Source organism: Eumetopias jubatus, unplaced genomic scaffold (genome assembly GCF_037043125.1).
Source record: "Eumetopias jubatus isolate StellerSeaLion01/CBP00866 unplaced genomic scaffold, mEumJub1_p1.0 scaffold_1, whole genome shotgun sequence".
Lineage (NCBI taxonomy): Eukaryota > Metazoa > Chordata > Mammalia > Carnivora > Otariidae > Eumetopias > Eumetopias jubatus.
In genome coordinates, this window is record NW_028274807.1 from 178,114,464 (window position 1) to 178,138,859 (window position 24,396).

Sequence of the window (24,396 nt, forward strand, 5' to 3'; positions counted from 1 at the left end):
GGCTTCTGGAAATAGGGTTTCCCATGTTGTCCTAGACAGCCTCAAGCCTCTGTTCTCTGAGCAGTGGGTGTGCATGCCTGTATGCTTATGTACACGTGCATGTGTGTAGTACATTCACACATTCATTATCTACATATATGTGCATACTCGGTTTTCATGTTCAACCTCTTCCTTGTCGTGGAACAACCAGAGAAGTTTGGGAAGACACTGTCCTAGATGATAGCATCGTAGTTTCAGTGCCAGCCCTTTGGACCGGACTCAGAGGCCAACACATATCCCTGAGTGTTGCCTGACCATCCAGTCCAGCCTTTTTCTGCCCAAAGAGAAAATCTAACAGTGAAGCAATAAGCGGGAAAGAGGAGTATGTCTGCTCTCTAGAGACTGAGTGAGAAATGAGTCTCATTGACTCACATGACTAGTTGGCAAGAGGATGGTCACTGGGAGCAGCAAGGGCAGTCCCGCTGTCACCTGCATCTTCTTCGAAGAGGATGGAAGTGTTAAACAGGGGAGGTCCTGACGCCGCTGAGAAGCACGGCCAAGGAGAAGTGGGCTTAGGCAGTGCCCCAGCCCTGAGAACTGGGGCCACATCACAGTGGGCCCGGCGAGGTTGGGGGGACAAAAGGAGGGACTTTCAGCTGCAAGCAGGCCATAAAGGTCTTTCTTCTGTTTTCAGGCACCCCTCGGCCCACGAGTACTATGATCCCAGTGACTACATTGGAGGCGTCCATCAGGAAATGGACAGGGAGGAACTGGAGTTGGAGGTAAGAACATCTTTGTCTCGATTTAGGAGCCATTACTAAGACTAACAAGTTCTCTGTGAGCATACATGTAGTCTACGGATGTTAATGAAAGAGCCACTTTCTTTTAAAAGAACCACTTTCAGTCATGCCATTTAAAGGCATAATTTGGCTTTTCTTCCCTACCCCCCCTTTCAAAACAGAACAACGTTACAGTCTGATCCCAAAGCAGAAATGTAGGGTTTTTTTTTTTTTTTAATTAAAATTACTTAAAAGATAGGGTAGTGAGTCCTGTTGTGGATCTTTTAACTCATGTTATCTCTTCTCATCAGGCTCTAAACTCCATCCATTCTTGTAACTACAGTGAGCTTCCCCACCTTTCTCCTCTTAAAGTCATCACGACTTAATTACTCAAAGGCAGGAGTAAACAGATAAATAGAGTGGGGGCTAGCCCACACCAACACAGAATGGTTTGCCCAACATTTTGTAACACTGAGCTTGAAAAAAATTAGCAAATCCAAAACTCTCCTTATTTGAGGCCAAATATGACTTAGATATGATTCTAGATGATGTATAAGGTCCTAATGGCCTCTGGGGGTTTTTTAATTTATTTTTATTCAAGTATCACTAACATACAGTGTTAGTTAGTTTCAGGTATACCACAGAGTGATTCAGCAGTCCTGTATGTTACTCAGTGCTCCTCATGAGAGGTGTACTCTTCATCCCTTTCACCTGTTTCACCCAGCCCCCGACCCACCTCCCCTACAGGGCATCAGTTTACAGAGTTCCAGCTCTCATTTGTCTTTTAATAAGAGAGATCGAAAATAGAGAAAAGTCACCTTTCAAGATGTACTTCCTTACACTTTCGGGCAAACATTGGTTCCTCTATTTTATTGTGTTTTTGAAAAATGCAAGAGCATTTTTTTCAGAACTGACTTTACAGACTAGGATAATTGGGTACCTTTTAGAAAGATTGCTGATGTTGAGCGTGAGGTCAACGGGTTGCTGAGAGCCAGTAGGTTGCAGGGCAGTGAGCGAGGTGGCAGACGAGTGGAAGGTGGTTGTAATCCTCAAGCTCCCCTTTACGGTTACCGAGGGTTTCTGTGCCAGGAGAGGGGACAGAGATCAGTCCCCGGGTTCAAACACCACCTTCACTGGCTGCTCCCCTACAGCCTGATGTAGAGTCCTAATGCACTCAGGGACATTGTTTAGAAAATTTAAATTTCCTGCTCAATGCCTACGGTCTGAACTGGAATGGTGGTCATTCTGGCTCAAACCTGCTGCTGTCCCCGTGCGCTGCCCACCATGGACCTCAGTACTCGCCGCCCCCGATTGATGGCTGCGTGAAACGTAGCCTTGTGCCTTTCAGAAAACCAGGGACTCTGCCTATCATTTACAATCTCCCCTCTCCCCACCTTTGGGGGTAGTTCATGAAGCAGCCAGTGCCTCCCCCAGGACACTCATTCTTAGCATGTTAACACACAGTGTGTGCAAACGGGGTTCCACGTCAACCGTGTTTGAGAAGTGTCTGAGTGAACCACAGTGAACAGATTTTGTCCCAGAGGACTTCTCAGTCCTGGATATGTTTAAGAGCACGGTAAATGCCCTGGGGAAGGAGAGCAGATACAGTAGACAGCATTACCCCCAACATATTTTTGTTTGATCTAACAACTTCTCTTTGGCCAAGTACCTCTTAGCATTTCCTGGGTCTAGAGTTCTCGGGAATAGTGCTTTACAAGAAGAAGGGCTACTTAATAATCGTTCCAGGACAACACTGCTTTTTGATGATCAATGTAACTGTGACAAAGTAGAGGTCTTTAAAAAGCTATAAAATATCTCGGGAGCTAGATTTACAGAGTGTAACTGACCCCTGAACAACACAAGGACTAGGAGGGCTGACCTCCTGCACCATCAAAATTCCACGTCTAACTTTTAACTTTCCAAAAATTTAACTATTAGCCGACCGTTGACCAGAAGCCTTACTGAAAACATAGACAGTCAATATACACTGTATTCTTACAGTTGGGTAAGTTAGAGAAAAAAGAGAAAATATATTTACAGTACCATATTGTATTTATCAAAAACAATCCACATGAAAGTGGACCCACGCAGTTAAAACCCGTGTTGTTCAAGGGTTCACCGTATTGTGTAGACTTGATAAGTCATGGACACTTAGTTAAACTTGACTCCATACTAGTGATCTATTTTAGTGCCTAACACCTCGGAGAACCTGATGGAATCTAGGGTTTCTTCCTGGAAAAAAATGCTTGCGTCTAAAAAGGTTTGCAGATGCTTTCTGGAAGGTCACAGAACTCCCACAGTATCTGCCCCATTTGGCCCATTCTGCCTCACGATTTTTTTTGTTCTTTCTGAATACCACCAGAACCACTGTTTGCTTTCTGTTTTGCTTTAACCCAACTCAACTCATTTTAACTAAGGTGAATTTATTTTAAAGGCAATGCACTATGACTGCCTCAGACAGAAAATCAGCATCAACTGCCATAAATAGAAGGTGCTACACAGTATATACAGTGGACCCCAGGCAGTGTTATCAAATCCTGGTGCCCATCATGGGTGGTGCCTGGTGAGGGCCCAGGAGCCAGGGGCCGATTCGCCTCTCTTTCTCAGGAGATCGGCGAGTGTTAAAGAAGTGTTCAGACTAGCCCAGACTGAGTCTGCCTTCCTAAAGGTAATAACTTTCTCAGTGTGAACTACCTTAGAGCATCTTGCTTTTGGTAGAGGCCACTCTAAACCAGTTCCCTAGAACCTTGTTACTCCAAGTGTGGTGCCAGGATTGGCACAGCATCACCCTGGGAGTTGGCAGGAAATGCAGAATCTTGGCCCTCAGAGCTGCTGAGTCAGAATCTGCATTTTAACAAGATCCCCAGGTGCCTCAGTGCACATTCAAGTTGGAGGGGCCCAACCTAGAGGTAAAGAAGTCCAAGCTTCCATTTGTTCTTGTCATGGGTCAAAGCAGCAAGACTTAGTTGTGTATTCCTTTCGGCATAGACTTCTTTCTTTTCGTGAGTATTTTAGCAGAGACAAACAGCCCAATAATTTAGAAAATCAGTTGAGTGTTTTAAATTGGACCTTTGATGCCATGAGACTTTATATCCATGATTATTTTCATTTCAACTTGCCCACTTTAAGTATCTATTAACACTGAATACTCTGGTGCTAGAAATGCAAAATAAGGAAGTCACCACCCTGCTTGCCTTTAAGGAGTTCATGTCCCTTGAAGTTCCTAAGCCCTTAGGCTTGTTAGACAGGAACTTTTCATCTCCTAAGAAAGCCAAAATATGGTTATGGGTCCACGCCAGGCAGGAAGATTGCTTTCACCTCTGGACTTTTGTCCTTAGCAGCTGAGATGTCACCAAGTTGTGTTTGTTAACTAAGCACATCTCATAAAGTGAACCGGATGGTTTGGGATAGGAGGCCCATCCCAAGTCCTGTGGTTCGGAAGGCTCAAAGTCTTCCTGAAGCTCAGTGTGGCCGCTTACCTGGAGGGAACCTCCCGTAGAGAACAGTGTACCTCCAGTACTGCCCCGTTTCAGAGGCACATCCTCCGACGGTAGTATGGTCAGCTCCAGAATGGTAATAAAGCAACCTCAGTGCCAAGAATGGAGTTTCCTAAAGCAGACCCAGTTTTTAGGGAGATTGGCACGTACGTGTCATCCATGCTTCTCACCAAATTTCATAGAATAGTCCACACTCTCGTCTCTGCGATGTTCCATCCTCTTCTCTTCCCCCCAACTCTGGGGTTAGATTACAAAAAGAGCAGGCGTGTTTTGAGTTAGGGGTCAGTCTCAACACACCACTCATCATCTGAGTTGAATGAGATCAACATTCACACCTTTTGAAAAGTAACTAGTTCCATGGATATTATATAGGAGGAAAATATATGAGTGTGTTGGGATATTATAGAAGCAAATGCACAGAGAAAAACAGATGTTCTGTCTTTTAAAGCACACAAAATGATATTTAGGTAAGTGTCAAGTCCCTGTTATTGTGAAACTGTGTAAAGCTAAAAGGATTATACCCAAGTATACCCAAGGGTTGAGCAGCCACATAATTACCCATAAATTTTCAGGTACTGAACACCTGCTCTAGATCTTCCTGGAGGCAATTAAGAAAGAAAATAGATGTCTAAAGAAGGCTTTTTACTTAATCTATCGTGTTAATTTCCCAGTTGATTCATCAGTAGCGCCCCCCTCCAGGCTGTGAAGCTACCCTCACCTATGTTGTGTTTTGATGATGTCGTTTTGAGGTGAGAAAACAGAAGAAAAGCTACAGTTTCAACAGGGAGACTAAAATGACCTCCATACCTGGTTTCATCGAGTAACCTAAGTAGATCACTAGGGAATTGGGATTGTCCTGGAGACAATGCAGGATGCCCCCGCCAATCTATACATTTGTCTTTAGCCTTTAAGGCACAGCTCAAGAACTCCTCCAGGAAACCTTTCCCGGTCAGCCCTGCCCTCACTGAGTCGGCCTCCTCACCCTATTCCCAGTACAATCGGCACTTGCCCATTCTTTGTACTACCATCTGCACACCAGGACCTTCCACCTGCTTTGCTCTCAGCCCACAGAGCACTTGCCCAGATCCTAGCATGGCCCCATCCGGCTCCGTCTTTTGTCCACAACGTCACCTCCAGAGAAGCTTCCCAGCCACTCTGTCTAGAGCATCCCTACCCCAACAGTGCCATTTCCTACTTACTGGCTCCCCCACTAGAATACAAGTTCCATGAGAGCTGGGCTCTTGTCCAACTCATTCATGGTTACACTCCTGGTGCCTAGATAGTCCTTGGCACATGGTAGGTAACCCATAAACATTTGTTGAGTGAAGGAATAAATGCCTTATTACCCTATCTCAAATGAAGGTTCTTGAAGGGAAGTACGGCCTCTTTAGAGACACCTCTGTGTTGCACATAGCCTGCCCCATGCATGGATATAGAAAGAGTGGAGATAATTTAAAGAAATCTGCACAGCAGTTCTGAAATGATTAAGGTAGAGTTATGCTTCAGTGACCCGTCTTCCTGGTGTGGGATAAGCCATTGAAATTGGTCTTTGGGATCCCCTCTGATTAAAGTGGCTGACGTTGAAACAGAAAGCTTGAATCACCCACGTGGAATGGCCCCATTAATTCTTGTGATGGGGCTCTTGTTTCAATTTCATCTGAAATGTCAGGCTTACCAGTTCATTTTTATCCAACAGTCCATCTAGACCAGTAAGCAACAGGACACCAGTGGTGGGGGAGCTGTAATCCAGATAATGCTAATACATTATTCATACCAGTTTGATTAATGGTCTTCTCTGAAATCGTATCTCCATCATCACAGACAGATAAGTATTGATAACCTCTAAGCTTTCGGTGATGTGCTCAGTTGTGTAAGGCTCTGCCTTTAGCTTCGAGGCAGAATGCAATGCTGAGAAGGTACCAGCCACCCAGTGATTTTGGAGAATTATCTGCTAAGGCCCCCAAATACCATATCTGGTTAGGAAATTGTAGAATAGCTGAGACGTTTCAGAGACATGAATTGACTTTCCCAAGGTTGCCTGGCTTGCTCATGGCACAGCCCAGGAGTGTTGTTCATGTGGACTTTTTTTTTTTTTCTGCCTTGGAATCTTAAGCTCATTCATTCAATTTTGAGCCACCTACTGTGCACACTATATTAGGCTAGACCCTTTTTTTTACTTCAAAACTCATTATTCAACTATTGCCTTAATATAATCTTGATAAGCAACCAAGGTAAAACTTAGATTTATACACAGCTAAAAGTGTAGCAGTTCTTACAGCGCTCTTTTTCAAGAGCTTCTGAAAACCTTTTATGGTTCACTCTTTGCTTAACTATGAGCAACCAGGCCCTTCTTTATGATGTTGAACCATCCCTTGGGAACTGAGTGACCATTGCTAAGTTATACCGTATGCCTTCGAAATGAAACTTCTCCAGTTCTTGTTTAGTGTTCCTCAAAAGATCCAGGTAACACAAGGAAACATTATAGCCCAAGCCATCCTATCTAATATCAATGTCAAGAACATACCTGGAGTAAACTCCAGAGTATCCTTTCCTTTCCTACTACTTAAAATGTAATATCAGCCATTTGTCTATCCTATACCACTCATCCTTTTTAAAACCAGACCATTTCTAAGATAGAACCAGACCATTTCCAAGAGGACTACCCCTAAACTAGAATTACACTCCCATTCTTGAATCTGTTCTAAAAAATCAAGTCCTAAAGTTTGCTTCACAGCTAACAGGAATTGGGGGTGGAAAAGAGAGCTTTAACATACTCAGGGCAACTGTTTCAGATGAGAACTCTGCCCTGTCGTGTGTGTGTGTGTGTGTGTGTGTGTGTGTGTGTGTGAGAGAGAGAGAGAGAGAGAGAGAGATAGATGCCAGAGCCAGCTTCTCATCCATGTCAAGGATGGAATCCGGCTTTTGCAGTATTTAAGTCAAACCTGACCAAAGTGAGAATGTGACTGTCGCCATGACAGTCTGTCCTGGGAGGATTTGCAATGGAATTTAAAGGCTAAATGCAGTGTTGGCTAAGTCTTTCTGCTGTAGGGAGGGAGCCCTGCATTCTCAGAATATATTGCTAACTGGGAATAGATCTGGTAAAGGAAACCTCTTGTCTCCCATGCACAAATGTGGGAATGTTGACCATCATGTATTGTGTGTCATTTCCAACAGTGTGTATTGGAAATCTGTTACTAATTTGCTAATCACATATGGGGTTAATGGCAGCATATAAAATGTGTTCAAGGAGAGCATAAGGGATTATCCATGATTCAGGTATCAGGGATTCAGGTGAAACTATTTTAAAGCAACACTTTAGGATGTATTCCTTTCCAGCTTGACATTTCGTTCTAAGAAAGTTTCCTCCCTGGTTATAAAAGATTTGTTGAAAGGAACTGGCAGATTTAGAAGAGTAAAGTACCAGAATAAAATACTCCCACGAATAGCAGCATGAACTGATGTCCACATTTATAGCTTTATAGTTCTCCAAATATCTGTCAATCAAAATCCTGACCAAAAAATAGAGTAGAAATGCTTTTCAAGTTAGGTTTTTATTGAAATCATTTACTCAACACTTAAGATAGCAGACTCTCTACGTTTTGGGAACTAAACCAAATAAATGTAATCCTTTTTTATATAGCAGACATTCAGCTAATCCCATTCCTTAGGAGGCTTCCTTTTTGTGCTTTGAATAACCCTAGTATGTTATGCTGTCCTTTTCCAAGACATGATTTCCAGACTTTTTGCCTTCCTGGGTTCTCAAATGGAGCCCTCAGTTCTAGATGTGTATCACAGAGTCATGCTTCTCAGACTGTCTATGCTGAAAAGCCATGAGGACCAACCAGGTCAACCGGTTTAAGTTTCAGTATGTCACCGACCAATATGTGGTTCTACCGTGTGGGACTCTCTACAGCTCACCCCATATACAGCTTGCCACTTGAGTCAGGAGTACCTGAACCGATGCATACTTTGGTCAATAAGACAAGCTTGCTCTTCTTGTTCTTGGATATTATGACAATATCCAAATGCTCTAGTAGTTTCTAAACCCTCCCCTCAATTTTTGCACTTGTTCCTCACAACCACACTTGGAAGCTCACTTTGAGTACTGGGATAAAGCCCAGTGGAACTGTGATCTCTTTTATGCTTAGATACTCACCTTGGTGGCCAACTATTCAGAGAAAGCTATAACTCATATTATCATTTATACTTCTGCTAAAGGGAATATCACATTTATTGTCTTTCTCATTTTTCTTCCTACAACCTTTCCCATTCTCTCTCTCTGCTTTGGTTGCCCATGGACCTGTTCCCGAACCATCTGGCATCTGCCATGATAGCACAGGGCTTGGTGGTAGCGTTTGGCGACAGTTGTGCAGTTGGACCCAAACAAACCATCATGAAATTCCACTGATTCACACTGTGATAAGGGCCAAAACAGAGAAAGTCTTTCCTTCTACCCAGACCCAAAGGAAGTGTAACCTGAGACTGAGATGTGAGCATGTGTTTGAAACGTAAGAGGAGGATGTGTGATTAATAATGTGTGTGAGATATGCAAATTGGTTACTCCCAAGTATTTGGAAAGAATCGGCCCTTGTAGTTAAACGTGACCCTCAAACTCATGCTTCCTCCATTACTGTGCTTAGTCCAGTTCTCAAAACATGAGGAAAGAAATTTCCATCGAACTCAACTGAAGTATCAGAAATTAATGGGATTTCACTTAATGAAAATCTGTCATATTGCTAAATCTATAATTAGGAAGTCAGTGAATTAACATATCAGTGTTCAGAAAATAAAGTTATCTTGTTGTGGGGAGGGGCACGTGAAATATAACCACTCTGTGCTGGGACTTGAGGCAAGTAAACATACCTGCAGTGATTATAATACTACTATTTTCTATTAACTTTCTCTGGGCCAAGCACTGTGCTGAAGTTCTCTGTGGGCCTTACCTCACTGAGTCCTTACCCAGCCCGAGGCAGCAGGATGGCATTCACTAGTGAGGAGACCGGCTTCGATACAGCAACAGGCCCATGATGGAAGTGCTAGAAAGAGGTAGATGTGGGATCTGAACACAGGTCTGCCTGTCTTCATAGCCCCAACCCTTCACCACCACATTACACTTCATACATCAGCCAGAAAGATGGCTGAAAATAGTCCGTCAGATCAGGGCAGTCCTCACTTTTAAAACTTTTTCGTGGGTTCCCACAATGGTGAAGTAAGATCCGAGCTCCTCATGCTGGCCTATGGGGTTCTCCTAACCTGTCTGGCCTCGTGCCTTGCCATGCTCAGCCCATCTCTCTCCTCCTTGCACACAGGGCTTTGGCATTATTGGCCCAGGACATTTGCACCTGCTGTTCTTCCAGCTTGAAAGGTGTCCATGGTGCTGGGCACCCTGCCTTTCACAGGGAAGGGTTCAGGAATTATCTGCTTTGACATACCTGCTTTGAGCTTCCCCACAAAGACTACTGCATCCTTACCACACTCCAAGAATAGTATGGAGAGAGGAAGTAGTCCCCAGAGACCGTGGTTTCAGAGACCCATTCTCTCAGCACCTCCACTCCTGGTTGGTGAGCAGTCAGCAGTGAAAACCAGAGCGAGAGACCTGCTGGAGACCTTCTTCTCAGGCAGCCCTTCGGACAGGCCTCAGCTTAGTGCTGCCAAATCTTGCAGGGGCAATTGGCAGTGTGGTGGAGAGGGCAACTTGGCTTGTTGATACTTTCAGAAAACCCAGAACTTCCTCCCAAGGCTCCAACAGTATTCAAAGTTCTGACTTCATTCTGAAGAGCAAGACTAATTGGCAAATACAGTGGCTTTCCCTGTGCTCATGTGTCTCGCATTTGGGCTCACGTTGCTTTTATCTTATTTAATTTGCAGTAATAGTGACTGAAACTAATTTCTTGACTGTAAATATCACAGCTGTTGTGGAAAGCATTAATTGCACACTATCCCGTTACCCTCCTTTCTTGGATCAATTTATGTGTAATCTGTTTGCAAGTTCTATTACTGTGAATATTAAGGGAACGCAACGTGAAATAATCTAACTGAACACATTGGAAACATTTGTACTGAAATGGCTGGATGGTTTGGGGTATAGAAATATTCTCGTTTGTGGCAGGCATTGAAAGAATGCTTTTTAAAAGCCCTACCCCAGAAGTCTTGACACTGAGTGAAATATAGGTAATTTTTCTTTTGGGGGATCAATAAAATAACTATTTTCAAAATGACTTTATATTGACTGAAAGGTCAGAAATGCCGTGGGCATTGATCCTGTGTCCATAATCACTTTTTGTTTAGTACGTTAACCACTCTACACAATCAAATACAAAGAAATCCAGTTCATCATTGAAACAGAATATTTTTAAAGCATTTGACCCCTCCCAGCTCTCCCTGCCCACTGGAGGCTCACTGCAAACGCCTTTCCCTTGTCTAGGAAGTGGATCTGTACAGAATGAACAGCCAGGACAAGCTGGGCCTCACCGTGTGCTACCGGACTGATGATGAAGATGACATTGGGATTTACATAAGTGAGGTATGAAGGCTGAGTGTTGTGTAACTATCATCTCAAGACCAGAGGAGGTTTTTGATTTTTTGGTTTGTTTTTTGTTGTTTTTTTTTTTTTTTTTTCTGTTATGTGTTAACCAGCCCTAACTCTGGCTCATTGAGAAGTCTTTGGAAAGACCCAAATGCCTTTCTCCCCTTCATCACACAGTCCATGGAGTTACATCTTTACATGGGGGTTAAGTTCAAATGTCAGTCAGCACATAAGGTAAAATTACCCTTGCCAAGCCTGCAAATCGGCCATAAAATGGAGCCGCTTACATGGTTTTGTGTGTTCAACCCTGAGGGGATAGCAGATTCACATTTCCCTTCTCGTGTCCATTGAATGGGATGGTGGATGGAGTCATTTACACTTTTTAAAGTATTTCTTTATCTCTTTCTTTTTCCTTTTGGTTGAATGTGTATATCATTGCATTCATGTAAGTTAAATGCGTCTGCAAAGTACAGAGATGGAAGCTATTTTGATCTTCTTGGAGAAGACAATGCAGTATGATTACAGTATGAATACTTTACCCTAGACTCCCATCTAGGCAAGCACAGAAACTCAGTTTTGTCAGGAAATAAAACCTCTCTCTGTGGGATGAACCAAGGGATGTGTTCACTAGGCTGAATAATTATTCCTTTGGATGTACTTTATTCACCAAGCTTAAGATGGTCCACCATGACCACATTTGGGGAGATTTTTCCCATACTTAGTCCCACTTGTCTCAGTTGTATTTCATTTGTAAAGTTATTTTCCAAAATGGAAGCATTTAGTAAAATAATCAAGGTATGGCTGCTCATCAGTATAGTCCAGGGTGCCGTTTACCCTGTTCTGCATCACACTTTGGTTTTCATTTCTGTGACTGCAACGAAAATCAGCTGTGCCTCTCCATTCCCTTAGGTCAGCAGGGTCTGTGCACACTGCCATGTCATAAGGAGGCCATGCGGGGTTCCAAGAGCACGCCCAGGAAAGGGCTTGGAAACAGATCAATCCATGTTTGTCTCTCCTTGCAGGAACTACGTCTCGTCTATTTATGTGCAAAACGAGAACATAGGGATAAAGAGGACTGTGTGTTAGCCAGCCTGTGAGAAGTGCTGTTGTTTACTTTCACGTGTGTCTTAGTTGTCCACTCTGTGCTGACCTGTCCCTGTGTGTTTCAGATCGACCCTAACAGCATCGCGGCCAAGGATGGGCGCATCCGAGAAGGAGACCGCATTATCCAGGTAGGTTAGCTTTCAACCAGAGGCCTCGTCCCCTGCCTGTCACAAAAGAGCACATTTTATGGTTGATGATAATAGCTTTAGGGTTGAAAATGCAGATGTTAAGGAACAGGGATCACCAAGTCAGGTGTATAGTGAGGCCAGAAGTTAAATTAATGAGGGAAGCAAAAACCCTACAAAGTAACACACACCAGGGAGTGGTGAGGGCTAGGGCAACTGGACAGAGCTGCCCCAGCACCTTACAGAAGACGCACCTCATTTCCTTTCAGTCTCTTTGAAGGGCCCAGGACAGCACCACCGGGACCCAAGTCAAGCCAGTAGTCTGCAACTTGTGAACCAGAATAATTCTCATGTTAGATTTCTCTGGAGGAGTAATTTTGGACCACAAGTGTCAAGTTTGGTCTTGTCCTTAAATAGGAACATCTTTGGCAAATTTAGTAAAATTGATGGAGAAGCCTTTTAAATTTCATGACTTGACATTTAGAAGGGCTTCTAAGGATAGTTTCTTTACCTGAAGCCCTGTTGCTCTTTGGAGTCAAAATGAGACTGCTTGTTTCAGCTAGTCTTCCTTAATCTCACAGAAATGGAGATTGTTTGGTCCATTGTGTCCCACAACGCTTAGCTTCCACTTCCCCTCACTCCTATCTTCCCTTTTTCCACTGCTTAGTCTATACTTCCCCAGATTTCAAGCCCAACCTCAGCTGCTTAAGGACCGTTTGCTGGTGGAGTAACCCAAACCTTCATTCTTAAACGCTTTGACTCATCTTCAGTCCTGCCATTTGGGGATGCTGTCCCTTTCCTTTAGCTTTTACTATGGGTCACAGAAGTCCTGGGTTCTGTACGTAGCCCCGCCTACCTCCACTGGTCACTGGGTTCAGTCACCCCAACCAGTAGAGTCACCCCCTTCGCTGCCTCTTGGGTCACTGGCCTAAAGAGTTGGGTGGAAGGGTCCCCTTCCTGCTCAGTGAGACCATTTCTGTGTCCCCTGGAGGAATCATCCCTCTAGACCAGTTGTGAGAGTCCCTCCCTCTAGACTTTCTGTCCCACCTAATGAAGTTCAAGTGACAAACTGGGCACACAGACCACCACGTATGATACCATTTCCTTGTTTGCCCTCAGTTTCCATAATGGTCACATGAGACCTGCTGCTGCTTTTTCTCCCCTGTTATCTGAAAATGTCTATAATAATGCTTTAGTATATTCCCTTTACGTTCCTGCCTGCATATTATGTCTGATTAAATTGCTCAGATGTTCCCTCTTCACAACATGGTGATTTTTCTCAGTCTGCCTTCTGGAGTCTCAGCAACTTATGTTCATAGTTTCCACATTTGTTGCCTTGTACACCTGTCACGGCTGACTGATAGACCAGTCTGAGCAAGGCCTTTCCTTCTGAAAATGAGCATTCTTTGCAAGCTACATGCGAGTTCTCTGCTCCAACTGTATAGAATGATTTTGTATGATCTCATTACCCTGTTGTCCACCCCTCCATCGCCTCCTCACCATTTTGTTTTTGGGTTTTTTTTTTTTAAGATTAATGGGATAGAGGTACAGAACCGTGAAGAGGCTGTGGCTCTCCTGACCAGTGAAGAAAACAAGAACTTTTCCTTGCTGATTGCTAGGCCTGAACTCCAGGTGAGTCAGCCTCCTGTATGTGAAGCTGCGTCTGTATTTCTGCAACCAAAAGCCCAAGTCTGTGGCACTGCAGACCGCTGCCCAAGTATTTGGTCTGAATTTGAAGGCACTTTGTACACCCTTAAAATGTCGTCTCACTTGATGTGACCTAAAATCTATTTTATGTTTTAAGCATTAAAGGAGAGTGCTGACATCCAGCCTGACAGCACCCTGTAGGCCCAGCAGGCTCATTAGCGTAGGAATGGTCATGAAGGAGAAGACAAGGGAACATAGTGGACCAGAGAACCACAGCCAAGGTCATAACCATCAGGATGTTTGCATTCCCCAAGCCTGACAGGTGTTCCAGCCTGGATCTGCGTGGGCCTCATCTCTAGCTGCAGAGTGTAGGACACGTACAGCATGGTGGCTCGTAATACCGCATTCCTACTAAAACTGCTGAGAGACTAAAGTTCAGGTCCTCTCATCACACACACAAACAGTAGCCCCGGGAGGAAATGCTATGTTAACGAGCTTGACTCTAGGAATTACATCACTATGTTGAAGTATATTAAATCATCACCATGTACATCTTAAACATAAAATACAACTTTTATTTTAAAAAGTGAAAGAACTGTTGATCAGAAGACTTTTTCTCAGAGAGCCAGATATGTCTGGCTTTGGGGGCCATATAGCCTCTGGTGCAATCGCTAGACTCTGCCACGGTAGCACAAAAGTGGGAGGGACAGTCCACCAGCAGCAGGCCACATCTGACCCACGGGCTCTTAAGATTTCAGACCCCTGAATAGTCTGCTCTAGGAAGACATGGGCCTGGTGGAAGTGATGGGCCTTGCCCCAGACAACTAGTTAGCAGACCCAAGTTCTGTGTCAAAAAGAACTCTTCCGACACTGCAAATAGTTTGTCTTCGGGGCCTGCTAAGCTTGTGTGTGGGCCAGCCAATGGGGGTACAGGGCTAGCTCTCCCGGACGCCCTCATGGGTGGTCCGCTTCCCTGAAGTAGCCGCCATGGATGCAGGAGCGTCACTGGGAAAAAACACAACCATGGACAGCAGAGATTTTCCTGGGGTGGAAAGTCTCTTGAATGCGAAGGGAGGCTAGTTTTCTGAGGTAGAACCAAACAACGGGCACACTGCATTTTCATGACCCCCGGAGGGAGCCCAAGAAATCTTTTTCCCCCAGCTTAATGTCCTTACTTTTAAAAAGTAAATAAGATGAAAGCAAAAGGAATCTTGTCTGAGGCCCATGGCTGCTCCCTCCCCACAGCTGGACGAGGGCTGGATGGACGATGACCGAAACGACTTTCTGGACCACTTGCACATGGACATGCTAGAGGAGCAGCACCACCAGGCCATGCAGTTCACTGCCAGCGTGCTGCAGCAGGTGACGCCCGCCCCCCCCCCCCCGCGCGCACCACCCCCCCCCCCCGCCCCCCAGGCACGCCAAGTCCCGCACAAACCTGCTGGCCTGGAAGGTGCCGCCCGTCTTCACACTAGCAGAGGCAAGCCGACACCCTCCCTGCCAAGGGAGTGGGGCCTGGCTTTTAGAGCTGAGTAGTCCTGCTGGGGTCTGGCTGACCTGGTATCTGCTGGGAAGACACATGTACCAGCTTTAAGGCAGATTAGAAAGCCTGAAGTCATGTTTTCAAAAGTAGAGCAACTCCCTCGGTGTAGCCTGAGCTGCTTAGAGCCCTTTAGCTCCCTTTAGTGCCACCTCCGTGGTCAGGGTCCTAAAAACGCACTAGTTCGTAATAAGGCCCTATAAGCCTGCTGCCCTGGGTGCTGGGATGGCTAGCACTATTCACTGAAGTAAGGTGACTAATACCCTCGTCTTACAGGTGGGAGAACCTTGGAGGAGGATAGGTGTTTAGCCCGGGTGGGTCTGCCTGATGGCCAGGTACGGATGCCCTGGCTGGCAGCCCTTGTCCTACAGGAAATGTGGCACCTCCCTCACTGTGGCCCTTCGTTCTTGTTCTAGAAGAAGCATGAAGAAGACGGGGGGACCACAGATACAGCCACCATCCTGTCCAACCAGCACGAGAAGGACAGCGGTGTGGGACGCACCGACGAGAGCACGCGCAATGACGAGAGCTCGGAGCAAGAGAACAACGGGGACGACGCCGCCGCGTCGTGCACCCCGCTGGCCGGGCAGAGGAAGCTCACGTGCAGCCAGGACACCCTGGGCAGCAGCGACCTGCCGTTCAGCAACGAGTCCTTCCTGTCGGCCGACTGTGCTGACGCCGACTACCTGGGCATCCCCGTGGACGAGTGCGAGCGCTTCCGGGAGCTCCTGGAGCTCAAGTGCCAGGCCAAGAGTGGCAGCCCCTACAGCCTGTACTACGCCAGCAGCCCTCTAGACGCCAGCAAGAGCGACCCCGAGAGCGTGGACAAGGAGCTGGAGCTGCTGAACGAGGAGCTGCGCAGCATCGAGCTGGAGTGCCTGAGCATCGTGCGGGCACACAAGATGCAGCAGCTCCGGGAGCAGTACCGCGAGTCGTGGATGCTGCACAATAGCGGCTTCCGCAACTACAACACCAGCATTGATGTCCGCAGGCACGAGCTGTCGGACATCACCGAGCTCCCCGAGAAGTCCGACAAAGACAGCTCGAGCGCCTACAACACGGGCGAGAGCTGCCGCAGCACCCCACTCACCCTGGAAATGTCCCCCGACAACTCCCTGAGGAGAGTGGCAGAGGGCAGCAGCTGCGCGGGCAGCGAGGGGGCCGCGGGGAGCACGGAAGCCTATGGGCCGGCCCCCAAGAACCTGCTCTCCATCACCGAAGATCCCGAGGTGGGCAGCGCCAGCTACAGCCCAACTCCTCCTCCTCCTCGAGAGCTGGAGGCCGGCCCGGCCCTGGAGAACAGGGAGCGGAGGCCCAGCGACGACAGCGGGAGCCCGGGCCCCGGCCCCAAGCTCGGCGGCTCCTACCTGGCGCCCTTCCCGCACTCGCCCTACAAACACGCCCACATCCCCGCACACGCGCAGCACTACCAGAGCTACATGCAGCTGATCCAGCAGAAGTCGGCCGTGGAGTACGCGCAGAGCCAGATGAGCCTGGTGAGCATGTGCAAGGACCTGACCTCGGCCGGCCAGGCGGAAGCCAGGATGGAGTGGAAAGTGAAGGTCCGCAGCGACGGCACGCGCTACATCACCAAGCGGCCGGTGCGGGACCGCCTGCTGCGCGAGCGCGCGCTCAAGATCCGCGAGGAGCGCAGCGGCATGACCACCGACGACGACGCGGTGAGCGAGCTGAAGCTGGGGCGCTACTGGAGCAGAGAGGAGAGGAAGCAGCACGTGGTGAGGGCCAAGGAGCAGAAGCGCAGGCGCGAGTTCATGATGCAGAGCCGGCTGGATTGCTTGAAGGAGCAGCAAGCCGCCGACGACAGGAAGGAGATGAACATCCTTGAACTGAGCCACAAAAAGATGATGAAGAAGAGGAACAAAAAGATATTTGACAATTGGATGACAATCCAAGAACTCTTAACCCACGGCACAAAATCACCAGATGGCACGAGAGTATACAATTCCTTCTTATCCGTGACTACTGTATAATTTTCACTTCTGCGTGGTGTACATAAAAGAGAACGCTACCATTGGGGTAGAAATTCCTGCCTCGTTCAATGCGGCAAGTTTTTGTATATAAGATAAATACGGTCATCCTGTTTATAGTCACAATTGGCCAACGCTGCAACTCTGGGTGTCAATAGCTCTCTTAGTTTTAAGTGGAGAAAAACCACCCTTAACTGTCTTGGAAAGCAATATTAACAAACAGAGCTTTTTTTCAAATAGCAATTGTACTTTTTTACTTGCTACCTTTTACATAAAGTGTTTAAATTTCAAAAAGATCTTTTATTAAGCATACTTTCACAGAATAATTTGTTTAAACTATATTCATATAAAAAAGTTAAACACGCTTTTTTTTTCTGCCGAAAACACAAATACAACCCCCAGTGTGTAGTTTTAATGGAACCCTATTTTATAATGTTACTTTGTTGAATGTGTTTCATATGGGTAACCATTAATATATAATTTAGCTCAAGGCTTCAATTCAAAACTCCCAAACTGTGTGGTTCAGGATTTAATACACATAACCAAACCAGCAGTGTTTAGAGTTGGGATACACACTTAAACATTTTTTCTGGTTAAAGTTCCCAAGATTGTAAAGGTTTTACCGGAAAGCAAAATATCATGCAGCTTTATGGAAGTTTAAAGCATGTTTGCAAATATTGCAGCCCGATGGAAGAATTTGCATGTACAGGAAAGTTGTGGTTGGAGGTGGTTTGTGGAATTTTAAGTGCTCATTGTAGTAAACCTTTGCTTTGTAGATTTGAAGGGACAGAGTTTTACAAGCAAGCTCACGAAATCATGATTAGTTACAAACATTAAGTAAAATGAAGTTAAAATAAATTATTATTTTCTATTTGACATATTTTGAAGTGATTCCTCTTTTTTTTTTTTTTTTTTTTGCAGTGGTGCTTACAAAATAAAAGCCTTTTGCAGTACTTCTTTTTTTCTACCATTACATTATCTACTTCCTTGGGAATATTTGAGTCTTTCAGATCATCCAGTACCTTCATTCTGCCCAGAACCCAAAGACAGATCTGTCACTGAAGAAGAAGGAATCAAACTCACCATTGAATCCTGCGTTCTGACTGCTGTCTTGCAGAAAGCCTCAACCTGGCCGTTATCCTGGAAGCAAGTATGAGCAAGTTGATCACTCAGGGTCGTGTTTACAATGAAATCTCTTTGGTTTATTGCAACCATTACTGTCTGCCGGTAAAACAACTCTGGGTGGCTAGACACAACTTCCCATTTCTGCAAACTATCTCATATTTTCACAGAATAACCTAGGTCACCAAAGTGAGTGGGTTTTAAAACTGGTATCTTTCAGAATCCCAACCATCCCCAGGATCTTAAATAATGAATTTGCTACAAATTGTTCCCTTGTTGACACCAACTGCAGCTGTAAGACTTACTGAAAATACAAAATAAAGATAGGATTAGGAAAGGTGTCCATTTCATTTGCCATGTTGTCAGACTTCTGGTTTACTCACTGATCGGACTAAAAATTTGAGTGAAATCACCAGGTGGTTAGGCATCTCATAACTCCCCTCTACCCTCCTCCAACCAAAATTCCTCCTTGGGGGCTAAAATCTTGAGGCTAACTCATTGTCACACTTGCACTAGAACAATTTACTGAAGGTAAGACACTGAAGTGTTTAAGATGTCTGTTCATTCCCTCTTCCAGACCAGACACTGCAAAGATAGTTAAATCTGCTACATTACTCTCATCAGCCCTCCAAAGACAAGTTTTCGCAAAAGGTGGGCTATGAGGGCCCTGGTTTTCCAATATTCTCCCAAGTTCACCCACCACCAGAAGTGGGTCCTTGGTTCCCAGAAGCAGCTCATCTAAAGCGCTCCTACCTCACACCCTTTCTTGCTCATGTTTCACAGAGAATAAACATTGCTGCAAGACACATGGAAGTGTACGGGTTTCTGTGGGGAAATAGCTTTCTTCCCCTTGTGTGTTCTCATGAAAGGTCAGAGGTGTGTATGTGGCCACAAGAACAAAGAGCTCCAGCCTAAACAGCCATGTGCCATGAGAGTCAAGCAGAGGAGTTCCTCACCAGAGCTCCCCACCTTCCTCCAGATTTAGGAGTCAGCCAGTGCCACTTAACGAAAAAGTGGAGGGAAATTAAAAAACAGCGTACGTTTAAATCCACTTCTAGATCCTTCAATTATAACTTACATTTTAAATCACTTTATCATATAAATATATTTGGTCGTAATTTGCAAGGTGAGAAGAAGTTTCCAAATCTAATTTGGCAAATCAGCTCTGAAAAGACATTCTGGAAGGCACCCCAGAAGTCACTTTATCCACGAGCAAGAGGCTCAAGGAGACAAACGTGGCTCATTTAAAAAACAAATGGGGATTTGAATTCAGAACCCACTTCCTGTTCCCACAGTTCTTACTGCCATGGCCACAGGGGAGAGGTAGCTGTCCTATCCACAGCTCACTCAGATGCATGCGATCCTGTGCCCTCAACCAATAAATGAACACATTTCACCAGTGGATGCCCTGGAGTGAGCATAAGCCCGGAGACATGAATCTGCCATTTCTTTAGTGAATCTGAGCTCCCAGGTGCCTCGCGGTGCAGGCATTTCTGAGTCAGTGGGTGAATGGAGGGATTTTCCTGGGTAATGGTGACGAGACAATTTACAACTTCTATTCTCACTGGTGTGAAACCCTCTCTCCTATGTAAACAGACCTTCCACTGTAACCAACAGGCCTCAGCTGCTGATACTTTGATTTCCTTGGCCCAGGGAAGAATCTGATGGAAGTTAAGGAGTCTCTCCCCAGAAAAACATAATAAATTGCATATCATTTTGGAGGCCATATGTACCCCCCAAAGTCCATTCATGGACCACCCCCAAAGTTACAAAAATCTAAACATGAGACCAAGTGAACTGGACAATTGTATGGATTTATTTTGCAAGCTGATTTTAGTTGCATCTGATGGCACTGTTTGACCTGGGCACCCATTTTTAATATCAAGGAATAAAGATTTTCCTCATTGGAACCATATTGCCGAAAGCAATTAAAATTCAACCAACCTCTAGCACCCGTACTCTCCCAGTCATTGTGCTGATGGTTATTCTTCTTATAGCTAAATAAATTTCAGGACTACGAGAACAGATCCCCACTTCTCCATAGGAGCTACTCCACTGGCTGGATAGCTCAAGTTTAAACAATACTTCGAAATACACAGGGAAAGAAAGGAGAACTTATGGATGATTCAGTGCTACGATACAGTCCAGTACAGGAGCCACTAACCATATCTGGCTGTTAAACACTCAAAATACGGCTAGCCTAAATTGAAATGTTCTGAGAAAATGAATTTAAAAGACTAAAAAAAAAAAAAAAGACCATAAACTATTTCAATGTTTATGCATGTTGAAATAATATTTCACATATGTTGGGTTAAATAAAATACTTTTAATTTTATCTTTTTACTTTAATGTGGCTCCTAGAAACATTTTAATTATATATGTGGCACATATTCCATTTCTATCCTGTAGCGCTGATAGAGACTATCAGGCATGCATGTGCAAAACCGCCCCGAGATCTCACCACATCGGAGGGGCAGTTCTGCAAGACAGCCGGCCTTTGCCACAGATGAGACTCAGATGATGAAATCCGCCCTGATGAGTGTAGAGAGGTGCTTTGAATTTGCATCCACCTGACACCAAACCCCTCACCTGTCACCACTGTGCCTCCGTCTGCCTCTCAAGAAGTCACTTCAACTCTGTTCAAGTTCTGCTATTACTTGCAACCCAGTCATGATTGCAATAAAAGAAACTGCTTCAAAATGACAAGCATTTTGCTCAGTTCCCTTTGGGTTTTAAATTACAGAGTATTCTAACTCTCCTGGCAAGAACGTATGACAGACGACACATAAAAAGACAGAAATTTGGGGCACAAATTAAGCTTTTCATCTTTTAAATGAAAACAGGAGATCCCAAGTCGAAAGAATCACAAATGTGAAGAAGGACGGTACACATTGCCTGGGGAATACTAGTTGGAGAACTAATTAGTATTATAAACTGAAGTATGAAAATTTACCAAATAATTATCTCCTCGTAGCCTTAGAAGTAGGTTACCGGTCACTTGTTAGCAAAATTGCCCAAAAGCAAGGAAGCAAACACAGTTGCACCATAAGCAACTGCAGTTACCAGCTTTGTTTGTTTCCTGATTGTTTTAAGCAAGTTAAGATTTCGGCAGAGCAGCAACTAATTAAAAAGAAATCACCAAAACCCGAGATAAGATGCAAGAATTCTCATGGCAAAAGCTGTAGTCTTCGATTTTGATTAAATGTGAATTCCCTAAAGCAGTTACAAAACAAAGTATGGTTCTTTGGGTTTCATTCAGTTGGGTTTTTCTGCTTAAATGATCCATTTTGCTCTAGCTTCCAGTTTCAGCTAATCCTGAAAGAGTACCGCCCATGGGATCCTATGATTTCCCAGTACGTGGTTTTGCCTTTCAGTGGTGGAAAGCTGACCTCCGTGCACTTAGCTGCTTTTTTACAATGAAAAATGGGCTATTAAGGACTCTTACTTCAGTGGGGCTATTGCAGGGTACACTGGCTCACCAGCTTAGTGAGTCTTGCCAAAATCCTCAGAAGCCAAATGAAACTCACCAAATGAAAATCTGTTAGGATTAGGTTGAACCATGCGTTTAGTCCTCCTCCTTACTCGCCGCCCCAGACATGATGGGCTGGACTTAGCACTTTGAGGAACTGTTACTACCCCGGTGCTCTAGGAGCTACATCACAACCCAGCATGGGCGTGTTCAGCCAGTACTTTTTCTGGTCCCCGGGGTTTAAGGCCACAGTGAGTTCTCATAAAGCTTACAGTCTAGTGGGAAAGAAAATAATCATACAGTCATCACACAAATACTTAAAAACAAAATGTCAGTGTGGTTAGAGCCGGGGAGGCGGTGGCTGGGAGAGCTGGTGCCACAGAGTTCAAGGAGAGTCTCCCAAAAAGTTACAGTTGAGCTGAAAGCCAATGGAGGAATGTGAGTTAACTAGGCAAAGGGAGTGGTCATATTCCAGGCAGAGGAAACAGCATACGCAAAGGCCCTGAGGTGGGAAAGACGTGGCTTATTTGAAACAAACAAAAACCAAAGAAAGCAGTGTAGCTTATGCTCAGAAAACAGTGGAAAAGACCAGAGTGGTAGGAAAGAGCCCAATTCTCTACTTGACCATAAATACCCATTCCCTATGGCCAATATTTATTGAGCACCTAACATGTGCTAGAAGCTATGCTAAAAATGTTTATGTGTGCTAACTTGTTTAAGCATAAGCAGCCTATGAAATGGGTGGAAGTGCTATCCTCTTTTGCAGATAAGAAAACAAAGATGACTTAGGGCAGCAACTTGCTCAAAGTGAAAGAGCCAAGGGGAAAGGTAAAACCGTTTCTTTCCAACCACTCTTTTTTTTGTTTTAAGGTACTATAGTTTTATCACCAAATACCCTAAACTGACAATCAGATAAAGTGATCAATGATAATGAAGCAAAACTTCTGGATCGCTGTGCTTAGAAATAGCATTTCCATGACAGGAGGCTCATAGATTTTCACTTTGAGACACACTCGTATTTCAGCAGATGCCAGATGCTTGTTCGCATCTTAGCTGGAGCTTAAACAATAGAAATTGTATTTCTTACAGTTCTGGAGGCTGAAAGTAGAAGATCAGCGTAATCAGGTTCTGGTGACAACTCTCTTCCTGGCTTGTAGAGGGCTGTCTCCCCATCGTGGGGAGAGCAAGCGAGCTTTGGTCTCTTTCTCTTCTTTTAAGGACACTAATCCCTTGATGGGGACCCCACCCTCATGATTTCATCTAAACTTAAATACCTCCCAAAGCCTCAATCTCCATTTATCCATACACTGGGGGTTAGGGCTTCAACATGCATGAATTTGGGGGTGGGGAGGGGCATACAAACTTTTAGTTGCTAAGAATCTACATGACCTTTGTTGATCATTTTGTGCCCTTCTCCAGCACAGGCATACATCATCTGTCTATAACCCTGTTGCTTCCCATTTCTATGTTACTGCAGATGATAAACTTAACAAGCTTAGTCCATTCACTTCTGCAGAGTTCACCAAGTTGACTATTGATAAGAATATATCTCCCTTTCCAAGGCTGCCTTTTCCATCACCCATCCTGAACACACAGATCAGGGGCTAAGAAAAAGCAAGTACCTTCCTCCCTTCCTTCCTAGCTAAAACCCTGCCTCCCAGGTCTTACCGCCGTCCAGAGATAAAGAACCTGACCTGATGAAATAGTCCCACTGAATGTATAATGAATGAGGCAATTTAAGCAGCTTTAGGGCCACACAGCTTCTCTGATTAGCCAGCCTTCGGAAACACCTCCCCTGAGTTATGACCCGCTATGTGAACTAACGGGGTGACTCAGTATCAGAGGGTGTTTTTCTAACCCCTGCTGCCACTCATTCAGCTCTTCCTTCCGTAAGTGATCTCAAAGGTGTCCTAAGCAGAAGCCACAAGTTTCCAAAGGCACTAAACATCCACCTCCATCGAGAAGTTTCTCAGTGCTGATGAACCAGAAGCACAGAGGAGTTAAATACATCTTAATTGAATATAATCTAAGCCTTTCCATTTTCTGAGAAGTAAGCATTTAAGACAAGGAACATGGGGTTTGCAAATGCCTCATATTTACCCAGAATGAATAAAACCCACCCATGGGGTTGTAGAGCAGAGTCTTGGGGAGAAGGGTATTGGTTCTAATGAAAAAATAATGAGTTTCTAAGAGCCACCTTCACCATGACCTGAGCCTCGTTACCAGCACTGATGGACTTAGTTACCTTCAGAACATGTTCATGCCCCCTCTCTAGATTCCAAGCCAACATTCTGAGGAGTACTTTGGTGAGGAGGCTTATATTTGACCATGTTTTGTAATCAACTTTTCAATCTTCTGGCTCTTTTTGACCCAGCCTTCTCAGGAATGCCAACTGTTTCTATTTTCTACTCCATTAACCTTCCTGCTTTTCCCACCTCTACACCAAGGTCACATCTCTAATATCTACCTAAGGTATCATGACCTGATTTCCCTTAAGAACAAGTACAATTTATAAACCAGGCTTGGAATTCACTCCTTCAATTAACATCAAGCATAACTCCAAAAGAAGCATAGAGTCATACAGTTAGAAACAAGGCCATATATAAATGTGTTTCTTAAA

General features: G+C 44.9%; 1 protein-coding gene across 3 annotated transcripts in view; it reads left to right on the top strand.

Annotated features, from left to right (window-relative positions):
- The window catches only part of PDZRN3 (PDZ domain containing ring finger 3), a 240,091-nt gene extending 222,903 nt beyond the window's left edge, over positions 1-17,188 (top strand). For all 3 annotated transcript variants that reach the window (XM_028101784.1, XM_028101785.1, XM_028101786.1), the window contains 6 exons: positions 674-761; positions 10,680-10,778; positions 11,951-12,013; positions 13,541-13,642; positions 14,903-15,019; positions 15,614-17,188. In XM_028101784.1, coding sequence (XP_027957585.1) covers positions 674-761; positions 10,680-10,778; positions 11,951-12,013; positions 13,541-13,642; positions 14,903-15,019; positions 15,614-17,188 — 2,044 coding nt within the window. The remainder of the gene's footprint in view (positions 1-673; positions 762-10,679; positions 10,779-11,950; positions 12,014-13,540; positions 13,643-14,902; positions 15,020-15,613) is intronic.
- Positions 17,189-24,396: the final 7,208 nt, after the last annotated feature.